Source organism: Aplysia californica, unplaced genomic scaffold (genome assembly GCF_000002075.1).
Source record: "Aplysia californica isolate F4 #8 unplaced genomic scaffold, AplCal3.0 scaffold00147, whole genome shotgun sequence".
Lineage (NCBI taxonomy): Eukaryota > Metazoa > Mollusca > Gastropoda > Aplysiida > Aplysiidae > Aplysia > Aplysia californica.
Window position 1 is genome coordinate 1,006,985 of NW_004797417.1, and position 15,000 is coordinate 1,021,984.

General features: G+C 40.5%; 1 protein-coding gene across 1 annotated transcript in view; it reads left to right on the forward strand.

Moving 5' to 3' along the window:
* The first annotated feature begins 12,650 nt into the window (after nt 1–12,650).
* LOC101857788 overlaps nt 12,651–15,000 on the forward strand; it is a 12,753-nt gene continuing 10,403 nt past the window's right edge. Inside the window, exons 1-2 of the mRNA XM_005097144.2 lie at nt 12,651–12,906; nt 13,452–13,640. Of these exons, the coding sequence (XP_005097201.1) occupies nt 12,825–12,906; nt 13,452–13,640 (271 nt within the window). The 5' untranslated portion in view covers nt 12,651–12,824. The remainder of the gene's footprint in view (nt 12,907–13,451; nt 13,641–15,000) is intronic.

Consider the following 15,000-nt stretch of genomic DNA (forward strand, 5'->3'; position numbering starts at 1 on the left):
ATCATCATCATCATCATCATCATCATCATCATCATCATCATCATCATCATCATCATCATCATCATCATCATCATCATCATCATCATCATCAGAGAGTTAAAAGGGATTACATAAATGACTCTAAAGCACCTGCGAGTCTGGGCAAACGTCGTAGAAAAAATATTTGATTTGGTGACAACTATCTTTTTTATCTGAACCTAAAAACGTGACGGTTTGTCACACGCCTCTTCATTTGTCCTCCTCTTCTTGTCTCTTTGTGCGCCTGTTCTCCCCTCTCCCACCCACCTCTCTCTCTCTTTCTCTCTCTCTCTCTCTCTTTCTCTCTCTCTCTCTCTCTCTCTCTCTTTCTCTCTCTCTCTCTTTCTCTCTCTCCTTTTGCCTCAACGTGTACCACCCAAACAAAGCTGTATTATACTTACTGCTATAAGAACGTTTATCAGATGTAAAAGGCTACACTAAGCGCCATTGTTCAATGTTCATTGTTTCAGGAAGCAACATCCCTGCACTCCGGACATGTCTATTGATGCTCCGTTGCTCTTTCCAAAATGTTGCCGGGGTTCTTTCCACGGATTGTGCAAGTGCACATCTGGTTGAACGTTCTTCTGTTCTTTCCTGCAAGGATTCCAGATTTTCCGCTTCCTTTTTGTATTCCTAAAAGCGTCATCCTCTCCACGGCAGTACTGACCTTTGCCTCCCTATCTTCCTCCTCAATCAGCTGGCGAGAGGGACATTTCAGGATCCCGACCCTATCTGGTTGAACCGTATTGCCAACTGAGGTGGCCTCATCAGCCAGTCTGTCGGCTTTTGCATTTCCCCTAACACCTGCATGGCCAGAGCAGAAAATCCATGTAAGCCATCGTATAGACGTTGCTTCGATAGCTTGAATCCATTCTGTTCTCAGGAAACCTTTTTCAATCCTTCTGAGGGTACACATGGAATCTGAGATAAGAACAGCATGGGATGTGTGGGGGCAATCTTTGGTCATCCAATGAAGTGCTTTCGAGATGGCTTCAATTTCCATTCGCATACTTGATGTAGCCCTGCTGCAGGCTTCAGATGCACTGTGTATGATTTTATTGTTGGCGAATACAACAAATCCCCATCCACCTTGCTGGCTATCTCTTTTCACTGAACCATCGGTATAAATTACAGGATCTCTCTCTCTCTCTCTCTCTCTCTCTCTCTCTCTCTCTCTCTCTCTCTCTCGCTCACTCTGTGGACAGGGTCACTCAAAAACCACCGTGCATGTGAAGGTCAAGTCAGAGGAGAAAGGAAGGGCTTTCTTGGACCGATTCATACATCAAACACACCAGGGAAATATTGACTCAAGAAAGGAAGTTGAAAGAGATGTTTGCAGTGAGCTGACACCAGACATTTATGCAAACTACGAGGATGCGATATCTACAGAAGAGATTTCCAGAACAATAAAACATGCCAAAGACAGTGCTGGAGGACCGGATGATGTAAGATATTACCACATGAAAGAAGCACATGATGAGATGATTGAAGAAATGACAAAAGACTTCTAAAAGAGCATTGACACTGGTGAAATCCCTAAAGAATGTTTGCACAGCTGGTTGATACCAATCCCCAAACCAGGAAAATACCACTCGGCTCTCGGTGGTTACAAGATCATAGCCATGCAGAACACCTATGGGAAAATTCTGGAAAAGATAGTTGCCGGACGAATATCAGCACACTTAGAGAGGAAGTCCCTGTTGCCAAATGAGCTTTTCAGTTACAGACCCCATCGAGAAAATACAGTGAATGCGGCTGTCATGGTGTACAACATCTATGAAAGCAGCGAAAGGAAACAGTTGTGACGGAACTTGACCTTGAGGATGCTTACTACCGAGTCGACTATGAACGTTTGATCGACTGCCTCCTGGAATTTGATGCAGACATATGGCAGGTGAGATGGGTAGCAGTAGCCCTAGTGGGGAGAAAAATGGCCCTCAGACAGGGTGAATGGACTTCAGATCCGGTATCAATTGCTCCAGGACAGCCCCAAGGATCCCCCCTTTCTCCTGTGATTTTCAAAAGTACGCTGCACAGGAAACGATGATTCAGAAGGAATCTGGAGGTGTCCTGAGCTTTGCAGATGACATAATTGCATACGAGCACAGAGATGACAGACTTCAGATGGCGAGGAACATGGAGAAAAGACTTCACTCAGTTGTAAAATGGTGCTACCAAAATGAAGCAGTTATCAATCCTTCAAAGGCACATGTACTTTAGTGTACCCTCGACAACAGGATTGTCCAAGACATAACTCCACCTATCACTTGCAGCTATGAGATTATCGACAGACAGTCACAGCTGGAGTATCTGGGAATCGTCTTCGACAGGTCGTTGTCCTTCAACAAATATGTGAATCATGTGGTAACAAAGGCCAAACGAGGTGTGGGTGCAATAAAGACCATGGCAGCCCCTCTGATTCCACAAAGAGTGCTCTTCCTGATGTTGCAGCTGCTCGTCCTGTCTGTCATTGATTACGGATTGGGCTGTCTCACGCAGTCCGACAAACAGATCACAAAGCTGGATCGAGTGCAGAATGAGGCAATGAGAGCAGTGCTGGGCTGCACCAAGGACACTCCAATAGTGTACATGCGCTACGTGCTTGGTTTAAGTGGCATCAGAGTACGCCATAGGATAGCTCAAGCAAAGATGTATCTCAGTGTAGTGGGCAAGAAGGATCATTCCCTTCACAAAGCACTTCATGACTGCAAGAGAGGCAGAATCAAAAGAGGAAAATCTTGGATGGCAGAAGCACTGAGAAAAATATGTGTACCTGAGAGCCTACCACTAGGCGAAGAATGGGAACAGGTGGCAGGAGAATACATGGACCTCACCAAGGTAAAAATAAGAATGGGCAAAGACAGAGAAGAAATGTTGCTGTTTCCATCAACGAGAGCGATATCAACGAGATTATGGACTTATTGACATACTAAGCGCCTGTTTCACCTACCCACAATATGTAGAAACAGAGGCTTCTAATTCAGACCTTAGTTCAGACCTTAGACCCAATATCACAAGACACCAGAATGTTTCTGACTACCAACTAACCCAAATTATGTATATAGTGAAATCATCGTTTTTATATATCAAGGAGCAGGACTGACGTGTTTCACAACTCATTAAAAGTCACCCACATTTATTCCCCTTTACCTGTTTCACTGTCTGCCTTATAAAACTCATACCAAATTTATAGACAGTTTTTCCTCCTAATTTTATAATTTTGTTCTATAATGCAAAGAAAATGGATAGGGACAAAATTGTAAAATGTCACTAGAATTACTTTCCATAGACTGCACTTGTTTAAAAGAGAAAGAGGAAGCTCGCGTTTGGAAGATAAAGACGTAGAGTGTTAAGGAAGAAGAATAAATAAGAGTGCCTAGTAGATTTTTCAATGTTGCTGTTGCTGCCTTAGCTGTTAATGTTGCTGTTGCTGTTGTTGTTGCTGTCGCTGCTGTTACAGTTGCTGTTGTTGTTATAGCTCTATAGAAGTTGCATCTTAATTTATGTTTTTCGTTGCTGAAGCTATTGTTCGATGTTGTTATTGTTGTTGTTGTTGTTGCTGTTATTTTTAATGTTGTTGTTTATGCTTTTGTTGTTGTTGTTGCCAAAGAGGAACGCCTTCTCCACAGGGTGGAGCTGAGATAGTCTAGTGGGTCCTTCCTTCAGATATTGCCTTCCCTGTAATGCTCCAATTGAAAGAGAGCGTCAATTATGTTTTTTTTTCCACGAGAAGCCACAGAAGGCTGCTTTAAATGTTGGACAATCACTAAAGACAGTGGAAATAAAACAGAAGCAACCGAAATGTGGTTTCTTAGGAGACTGCTGAGAATAACGTGGAAGGAAAAGAAATCAAATGAGGTAGTGCTTGATGAAGCCAATGTGGGACGCTCACTGTTAAAAAAACAATCTGGAAACTAAAAATGCAGTTTTTGGAACACCTGAACAGACATAGAAGTCTTGAACATCTAGCTCTAACAGGCAAAACTGAAGGCAAACGAGGCAGTGGTAAGCCCAGAGCAACCTACTTAGGGAACCTAAACAAATAGGTAATGGGGAAAGATCAGGGAAACATAGCTTTTTTAAGAGCATCCGAGCAAAAGATTGAATGGAGAACCCTGATCGCTGATGTCTGTCGCAGATCTGACACTAAATGATGATGATGATGATGAGCCACAGATCTGGGAGTCAAGCAAAAATCATATCATGTTGGCTCTTTGGTGTTGGATGTGATCATAAACTACGCGTTTTTGTTTTCTTAAGTCAGAGGTAGCAGTATTATCAAATTCTAATTTCAACTAAGACACATGCTTGTTTAGCCTTTATAGAAAGGAGCACATCGATACGATGACAGTTATTTGGTGCCGGGAAAAAGCTAGAAACCAAGCGCGGTTCGTCCATAGAGCACGGTCGTGCAGTGCCACCCAAAATGTTTTAATGTTCTATTACGTAAAACACCTACAATAATAAAATAAAAGACGCCAGAAACAAACACTAGCCAAATATTATATCAAAACACGTTTCTCACCGGCGCCGTAACTGTCATTTCTGTGTCTATAGCGCCGTAAAACATCTACTATGCCATGCCAAAGTTCATGCGCTGTATCTTAACATAGCAGGATATTAAACTGTGGAAACCAGACCTATGAATCACTCTTTGGGATAACCCAAGCGTTTACGACACTCATAGAGAGATTGGCTGTACATTAATATTAATAAGACGGCACATCTCAAATATGCTACGGCCGAATAGTGCCGAAACAAAGCCCACAGTAGGCAATCTAAAAATAAACGCAATAGACTGAGCACTATTCTATGCCAAATTTAGGTGAGCCCCGGAGCAATCCAGCAGAGTACTCCAGTGAATTGTAATTGGCTCATTGTTTTGCGCTATTTTAAGTGACTCTGTGACCGTGAACCTAAGGGAGGTGAACGTGGCATACTTAGGTCCTCGTCCTATGAGTTGTGCTTTCGATCGGTTTTGTAGTGGAGTGGTGAAAGGTATTACTTGAGTGTTCAGTTCTAATGCAGGATGAATGAAATTGACGTTTAGCTAACAAACAGATTTAGTTCTAGAAGTCAAAGCCACAAGTAAAAAGAATGAAAATAGAATCACAAGGTTCTCCCTCACCAACCCAAAGATCCTAAAATTATACACCTTCTCATTTACTATGTCCATGACTATCTTCAACCTAAGATAGCTTAACCCTTTCCCCACCAGCATATTTCATACCTCATTCCTACCGGCTGGGTGAATTCTTTTATAGGGAAATACTGGCTGGGTGGTTCACACCCGTACACTTTTATATGGAAATACTGGCTAGGTGGTTCAAACCTGTATACTGAAATATGCAGGGCGGTGCAGACTAATGCATTCGGCATTATTTTTCGCTTTAGAAGCGGATTTACAGCAATTGCAACACAATTAGGTTATAAGTGCCAAAGATTAGAGGTGTCAGAAAAGAGTAACAAATACAAAAGAGAAGGAGAGGTAAAGACGGCAGATGTTTCATTGGCGAGAAGGAGCAAACTACACCAGAGCACCCGTCAGCCACCCACTGGCATTTTCTTGTATATAATATTATATATATATATTGTATTACTTTTTACTAGCTATGCAAGTGCTGAAGTAAGAGTGATTGACAGTGATTCCGAGTACTTTTTGTGACACGAGCAGGGTGACTGGTTAGGCCTAGTGTCAACATTCTGGAGAAGTTTTCTGAAAAAACAGTCAGTCACCTGCTGAATCATAATATCAGATTTGATGACAAATAATCAGGATACAGCAATGAACCAGGGACAAGTTTGCTCCCATCGGCCATGTTTTGGATTTCTTCCACACCAACCTAGCTAAGCACTGCCACTTTCATCCAGTACATCCCAAACAAACCAGACAAATATGGAATTAAAAGTTTCTAAATGTGTGACTTGAAAGCAGCTACCCACATCATCGACCTCAGTTCCCTTGCCTCACGTGTCATTTGGCAAGTCAAGCTCCCCAATGATACGCTTTCACTCGTAGACAATAGGCAGCTGTACAACATGGCTGTGGCAAGACAACTGGTTGTCCAGTAGATCATACGGCGCTCAACTGTTATTGACTACACTCAATCTACCAATGAAACAAAACACTGAGACAATGCTTCAGTCTACGACTCTGAGACCCACGCAAGTATCGTCTGTTCTTATCCAAAGTCAAAGGAAGAGGTCCAAACCAAATGACGAGTCTCCTGGGTCTCAAAAGCAAAAGAGATGTGTACTGTTCCGGGTCAAAAAGGATCGGAAGACAAAGTCTCGATGCCAGAAGTGTGATTGTCACATTTGTAAGGACCACTCAGTTTTTCTTTGTTTTAAATAACACTATTTTCTTTTGAATCTTTCATTCTTTGTGCTGGTGCAAGAACCACAAGTGGCGTGGCAATCGCACCGCTCGCACCTTGACACCAGCTTGTCTCCTTATTCCTGTTCATGTTTCAAGTTTCTGTTGAAAATTAAAAGTTCTTTCCATTTATTTCATGATTATACCTTTTTCACTTTACATGTTTGATACTTGTTAGTTGGGATTGATTCACACAATAACCTGCCTGATCCTTCTCTCTATAAAGTCTATAGAAAGTGTACGGGTGTGAACCACCCAGCCAGTATTTCCTTACACAAAAGTATACGGGTGTGAACCACCCAGCCAGTATTTCCTTACACAAACGTATACGGGTGTGAACCACCCAGCCAGTATTTCCTTACACAAAAGTGTACGGGTGGACAACACCCACCCGGTAGGAATCGACATAAAAATCTTGACCCGTAGTCATCTCCCGGACATTTATCATATGAACATTTCTGATAGATCGCAGCGTTAAATACACCACATTTGAGGATTACATAGAAGCACAAGTGTGTGGATTGAACGCTTTCGGAGTTATGTCCTTACAAAGTGGTCAGGTGGGTGTATTACACCCAGCCGGTGGGGAAAGGGTTTTAATTGTGTACGCCCACTTTATAGACCCACGAGCCGCCCCTGATAGAAACAACATAGAGACAGAAATAATAAATGGCGCCTTCCAACCACCCGCAAACTAGACACTAAATCAAAACAGAAAGTTTTATTTTATGTGCAATTTCATCTAAAAAATCTACATCTAAAACAAAAGAGCACAAGCGAAGCAAAGTAGTCTGAGGGGAGCTTCCTCGGTAGGTTCTTTTTCTCATTGAGGTCAAGAGTACTAACGCGTCAGTTATACTAAGAGTACAACGGTAAATAACACGTTCATTTTGGTTTGAAACTACGACTGTTAAGAACTCACAAGTCATAGTTAGATCAAAACCAAAGAGAGTCTAACGTACATGTAAATATCATCCAGTTTTGAGTGGATTCGCTGCCCACTCTTTCCCGGTTTATCCTTTTGACAATGTCGGTAGTAAAAAACACATTTGTACTCTTTATTCTTTTGCGGGCCACTTTGGTTTGAGTCTTCCCATGTTTTTCTCTCTACGTCATCATAATAATATATGAAAGAGCAAGTGAGTTTATAGGTAACGACCAAAGCTTTTCGGAGGTTTATATCAACCAGATTGAATGCCCTGTCCCTTGAAACATGTCAGACCCTCATTAATATAGATCTAGATATCTAGATCTAGATCTTGATCTCTAGTTCACCTCATCAGATCACTAAAATATCTGTTATTTAACTTTTAATGTATTCACCTGCTGGAATCTGATGCCTGTTCTTGAGAAAGACCATCCCCGTGTGAGCCGTGTGTAGATCTAATTCTTTTATTCCCTTGCTTCCCCTGCATAAAGGGAGAAGAAGTGACTTTCGAGTGGGATGATTCTCCTAAAAAAGACTTTGATCGATGCCCAGTTCCTCGGCGCTTGGTCTCCTCAGATCTATTACATTCAGTACTACTGTGTGAGCCAGTTACTCGATATCCGTGAACGGAGTCTTCGCACGTGTCGCTTAGATCTAGATAATCTAGTTGTTCCTTTTCTTTGAGCTGGAGAGTATCTTGACCCGGCTTTAGATTAACATTATCGGTTACAGGATCGTATGCTTTGTTAGTTTGAGGGTCGAGAACTGGCGTATTTTCCATGGTAGCATATTGACAACAGAGGTCCTGAACGAATCATTGCTTTGATAAAATGATCAGAAAGGGATTTTTCGAAAAATCCTCAAGTGTTTTAACGTGGTTGCTGCGAGAATGCCATACGTCATGGAACTATGGTAAATACCATTGACGTCAAGAGAATTTCTGTAAAACCTTGACAAAATCCAGAACGAAACAAAATGATTTCTCATTCCTGGTAGTGATTTAGTCAAGTAATACGGGTAGAAAGACAAGTAGATCTATAAAGTATACGATTAACAGGGAAAGACACATCATCAACGGTTTTGAGATGTGAACTGAATTAAGACAATAAAAGAAGTACTATTGTAACAAATAAGAAATGTTTCGTTGTCTCTGGAAACCCAGGCAAGCACATTCAACAATTTGCACACCTTCTAAAACCTTTTTCTTGTCCACAATAAAAAGTGATGGATATCTACTGCATACACAACATCTCTTATCAGAACCATACCTAGTCAACAAGCACAGTCCATACTTAATAAGCTTCATTTTCTGAAAATCCGTGTCTTTGTGGATGTCACATTCTCGAAACTATCCAGGAGGCTAACTATGTTCTTGGGCATAGTATGCCAACATTATTATCACTAACGCTATAGTATTATTATGTCTGTTTGCTGATGAGCTTTTTTAAATATTTAACTCCAGAACAAACAGGTTGACAAGACGTGGGTCTTTTTGTCCAGATGTCCATTACTGTCATATTGATAGCCTATGATACACTGTCACCACTGAAACAATAATGTGTTTTGGGGTTGGAGATAAAGAGTGCCGTATAAATCTTCGCGTTCCCAGCAAATCGATCAGGCAACGATCTCTAGTACCAAATCGACCCAGGCACAATCACCTGTGATGGTAAAATCTGCCTCTGTCATATAGGTAGTATTTAAATGTTCAATGTGCTGAGCTAGAACGAACATTAGTTTTAACAAATCAAAGTGAACACTTGATACTAGCTACAAAACATATTGCTGCAATGTAGCGATTGTCAATAGTATCTTAAGACGGTTGTGAATAAAAAGGATAATTTCCTTTCCTTCTTTTTTCTGGTTCTTCTGGTGATTTCAGCTTTATTTTAAAAAGGGGGCTTTGGAAATAGTCCAGGAGCGAATTTGGCTGAATCTTTCAGCATACATCTGGGTGAATACTATTTACTTTGATATTGCATTTTTAAAACCTCGTTTAATCTTTCAAACTACGGAACAATTAAGGGTTTGGAAAATTCGAAAAAAAAATGCAGACTCCCTGACAAGCCACAGAATTATCAGAGGTTTGGCATAGTTACATTGATGCTGACAGGCCAACATAGTTCAAAAACTTTTGTTTTTAAAGGAGCCCATTTTTATGACTGACCCATTAGTCCGTTCAGAGATTTCGACAGGCAGAACTTGGAGCTAGGTTCATTGACCGTTATCTATTTTCCTCAAACAATCAGCTGCGTAGTGTCCCAAAGAGCTACTCTTGTAACTTTTCATATCAATTGGTTTAGCTAGTGAAAGTTAGACAGGGGTGCTCATCATGTCTTGCAGTCAGAAAATAAGAAATACAGCCAAGGATAAAACATCGAAAGGAAAACAAAAGGGAAAACACATTGGACTGGGTTGTTAAAATTTAGATCTATAGACTAAAATTTCGATCAGATATGATGCGTGGGGGCTCTTGTGGTCACCTCTCATTCAATAGGTCCCGTGTTCGAACCTGACAGCAACGGAAAATGTTCTTCTCTAAAATATTCTACTTTCACCTCCTTTCCTGTTCTCTTACTATGTTCTTAAGCCTGCTTTCGTCTCCATTTCCTGCTTTCCCCCTACCCTCTGCCCCTCCTCTGGACTCTCGACTCTTTGTGCAGCTTCTACTAATACTACTTGGCTCCTTCTTACTAACACCTAAAACTTAGCCTTCTCGCGTAAGGGTGAAAAATCTCGACGGTCCCGAGTGCAAGTTGTGCACGTTAAAGATCCCTTGGTGGTCGATAAGTGTAGGCTTCAGCCGCCTCCTAGGCAAAATTCAAAAATAATTCCTGCCAAAAACTGAGTTTTTAATGTGTCACGCGTGCTCATATGACCTAATGCAGTTACAAGCGCCGTAAAACACATACCAAAACCAAAAAAATTATGATGCCTACATCACTGGCTTCATCTTAAAGAAGCTTAGTTATTTAATTTGTCCTCGTTTCATCAAACCCATAAAATCAAGGAAGAGGCATCATCAGTGAAGCAAAACAGTAGGACGCTGATTACATGGAGGGCGACACAGTGTGCCGGTATTTGTAAATTAATTATCCCTCAGACCCTCTTCAGTGCCTATATCCGAACAAAAGACATCATCAGGGGCGAAGCGTCTATATAATCAAATAATCATTGCTTCCCTTCCTAATTTTGAAACATTGTCGCTGTCAAGTTCATCCTTAAACGTAAACCTCTTAAATTAAAAGTAAAAAGAGGTTCGTAATCCACAATGAGCATGCCTAAAATTCAAAACGGTTTCACCGCCACAGAAATAGCCTCCTCACCCCTCTCGGGCCACTCCATAATCCGTCGCAAGCTTTGATTAAGTAAGCTTAAAGTGAGGCTGAAAGAATCTACCAATACAGTTGAGGGAACATGTGCATAGCAGTCATGGCTGTTTCATTGCCACATATACCCTGTTCACCCCTTTGGGGCCACAGTTAAAATCAATCACAAGCCCTGATTAAGTAAGCTAACGAACACTGGTCGAGTCTACCTCACAAATGTGAGGGGAACTAACTCCTAACAATCTCTTTACTGCTGCATGTGCTTTTTTTTTCCCTCGACTTTTTACTGTCCTATAATCAGATCGTGACCTCGATTATGACACCAGCTCCTGGCCGCAAAAGGCTAACAAAAACAGCCAAATGTGAAATTTAAAAAATGATAATTGTCATGTTCTACCAAAGAGTTAGACTCTCTGGTAGATCTATAACATATAAATCTAGTACTGACATCTTTGCTTCTTTGCTTTGTGTTTATGTATTCACATCTAAAGTTAAGTTAATTTTAGTTGGAACTGATATTTAATAAGATACTTTCCCGATTATTTTGGCGGTTGAACATACAATATGAATTCCGGATTTGTTTTCATTTACAACTCAGTCAGAGTCGCCGCCTCGAGTAAGATTCTTATGTGATATCTACAGGCCATATAGATCTATATCTGGTCCCGTTTCACTTCGATTACCCTGTCAAACAAGTCAGCCTTCGCCCCTGGACATCATAAAAAAATATTAGACTAGCTCTGTTAACTTAAGTGTTGCAACAACTTGAGATGCTTGCTAAAGTACAAAAACGCTCCATGTGCAACTGGGAAATACATTGTCAGTATATTCATAATATCTTCTCGAGTATTCGTATTTGCCACAAATTCAGTCTTCAGAACCAAAGGTCAAAGGTGCCTGCAACAAATATAAGAACAAACAATAAACATAATAAACTGATAAAAGTTCAACACCAGTAAGATTATTCAAGTGTTCTTTACTTGCTTTGGAAATCATTGAATAAAATTCTGTTGTTTTTACTTGTCTACTCATACAACCATCCCAGCAATTTGTACTTTAAAGATCTAGATCTAGATATGCACTTATCTACTCTTCCCCCATACAAACAATCATTCACACACACACACACACACACACACACACACACACACACACACACACACACAGGAACACACACTCGCACGCATACTCACAAACACACACACACACAGACACACAAACAAACAAACACACCGCGCATAGGCGCGTGCCCTGGCCAAGTGTAAACTACATGTGTGTACACACCACTCAACCAACAGATAACAGGGAAATCAACCTTGCGTCACAAGGTCGGCCGAGGTCGCGGACAAAAGCCCACACAAGTATTGCAACTTCTGGGTAAAAGGACTGTATAGTGTGTTTGTGGCTTCGTGGACCAAATATAGATCAGGGATGTTTGGACTCGGGCTGAGTGGGATACAAGGACCTTGGGCCTAGAATAAATTTTAATATTCTCCCCGGTGGCAAATACGTCTGAGCAGACAGACAGAATCAGAAATAAAATAAAAATTTCCCCACTTAGTAATTGGTCGCTTTTAAACACAAATGGGTTATCCCGAAAATTCTGTTTTAATAGTAGAGGGTTTTTACGGCGCTCGCAACTGCATAAGGACAAAAGTGCTATCCCTTTGTGTTGCCAAAACTATGACCAAACAAAAGAGGATGTGATCATGGCTATTAATCTATGCTACACATAGATTAGGGAACGAATTAGACTAGTTTCGGTTTGTGTTCCCCAAAGGCCAGTCCATCTTTGCTAATCTGCGCTTCACAATCAGCAGCTATCAAATTACACTGTCGTTATAACCATTGTTCAGTGGTGGTACACATTTCGCAAGGTGGAAAATCCCGAAAATAGCAATTATCAGTCACGGGGCATTTCAGCTCGAACTACGGTCTATTTCTTTTTTATTTAAGAAATTTTGTGACAGTAAGATGTAGTAAAAAAAAACATCACGGACGTAGCTTTACTTCATGAGGCTAACGGTCTAAACTAGATCTAGACTTTTAGGTTTAATAACCTTTGTTGTTAGAGAGGGACTGTTACTGCCTCATTTTTCTTTTACAGAACGCTTCTGAGTAGGGAAAAACATAGAACAAGATTTAAAGCGTCCGAAAGAGGTGAAGACACAAGATGATGAGTCAAAAAATCATCAATGAGACATTCACTACACCTGGTTCACAGAGGGTCTACAGACATGGAGAATCCGTCAAAGGTAGGTACATAAACGTATGCCAGCACGCGGTTTCTTTCTATCCAAGTAGGTTCTGTGATTAATAAGTGTTATTTAAACTCTGTATTTTAAAATCACATGGTTATCAGCAACTTAGATCAGACCATTTTTTCTTTTTATTTAAGGACCAGAGGGAAGAGCATTTTAATGTATTAATAATGCGAGCTCCACTTCTACGGGGCCAATCTCTTCGTCCAAAGACTTTAAATGCATTTGGGTTACTCGAGTGAAGACTTGACTTTTAATAGGAGGAGATAGAAAGAGGGAAGTTACTATCATAATACAAGATATCATTGCTGTCGTCGTCATCGTGGTCACGAACATAAACACTATAACATCATCTTACCCTGCAGATTACATCCCGAGTATTGATTGTTCCTTTATCTATGTTCAATGTGTGTGTGTGTGGTTGAAGGGATCCACTTGTAGGTTTTACTTCTTTTCTTTCCCCTCTGTGGGTGTACGTTTGTATACGTATTGTCTTTCCTAGCACGCAAAGGCCGTGTGTTTTTCTTTACTCAACCTAGGTTCAGTGTCCTTCGAAGCTACATCCGATGTCATGGTCGAAGGTGTACATATTTACCTCTGCGGAGCTTCACTGACCAAATGGAGCAGTGGAGAATCTCATGTGGTGGGCAAGGAAATCTATCTTCACCAGTACCAAACGCTCTTTGGTTATGACCCAGACATCAGGGGATGTCACATGCTGCCCAGAGGTATGCTGTTGCTAAGTCAACGATCTTCTGAAAAGTTATGTACTGTCTTTTTATATAATGGAAGGCCTACACTACGAAAATAACTGCAATGACCCGCCTGTTAATTCCAATTGATCGTATTATTAAAATTCCTTCTAGTCATATTATTAATATGTAGCATAGATTTTTTACAACGTAACTCTCTTTTACTTGCTCCATAAAATCATGTAATTCTAGAAGTTTTGCGATCCCATCCAAGCTATTTAGATCAGTTTGTAATTGAGGTGCTTTGACCCTACCTGTCAGGACCAATCAGGTTTGGGACGGATACAATGTCCAAGTACAAAGACCGTCCTTAGCTAGGTTTTAGTAGAGCAACATCTGCTTTATCAATTGGAAATATTTTCAAGTGTCCAAAACATCTATAAAGTGCTCACATGTGCCATGTTTTTTAACATTATGTCGTAATAGAATGGTATGAACTCGTGTTTTTTAAAGTTTTCTCAAAGCTATGATTGTCTTAGGGGGGGTGGGTCACCTTGGCAGAGATATTTCTAAAAGTACTCGTCGCAGCTGAATCCCACTTTGCATGACTGTTTCTAGATACTATGTTTGGAACGTACTAAAAGATTATTGTGATATTGTAATAAGTCTTCCGTCAGTGTTAAAAAGATTGGCAGTATAACTCTGATTTGTGATCATTTTTTTGTCCAAGTATCGTATATGACACTAAAAGGGCAGTTACAAGAAAAGTATGAGACTTAGGAAAGTAAATCTTTAGTACGTTGCAGGTTGTATATACACAAACACTGTGTGATAATATCAAGGCTGTATCAATTCAATCTTTTTACACAATCTCTGCCAACAATTTGCACGAATTTTGGTCTGTCGAACCCTTTGCATCTTAAAAATTTAAAAAATTGACAGTGAAATCATATAGGGATAGTGTGTTTCTGTTTCTTGACCAATACTGGTTATTGGGAATCCCAGTACACTTAATTAAGAGCCCAAACAAAAAATGTCATTTCAGCTGTACTAGTTCCCCTTAAACCAATACATGAAAATCACAAATTCCCACCAATGTTTGACGTCAGGTATTCAGTACGAAATCTCGGAATATCTATAATCACTCCACTAAATGCAAGATGTTGGAAGGAGAACTATGGACTAAATACATAACAAGGTGTGTTAAAGAATTCTATACTAGTCTACCAATACAGATTATGATTGTTTGAGCTTCATAAAAAGGTGCCGTGAAGTAAAGCAATCCCTGCTTTGAAAAGCACTTATTAAGATAACATAATGGTGAGGGTTTCCGCATTGTACACGACATTATTTCGATTCCTACATTTTTAGATTTTTTTTTCTTTCTAGCAACGTT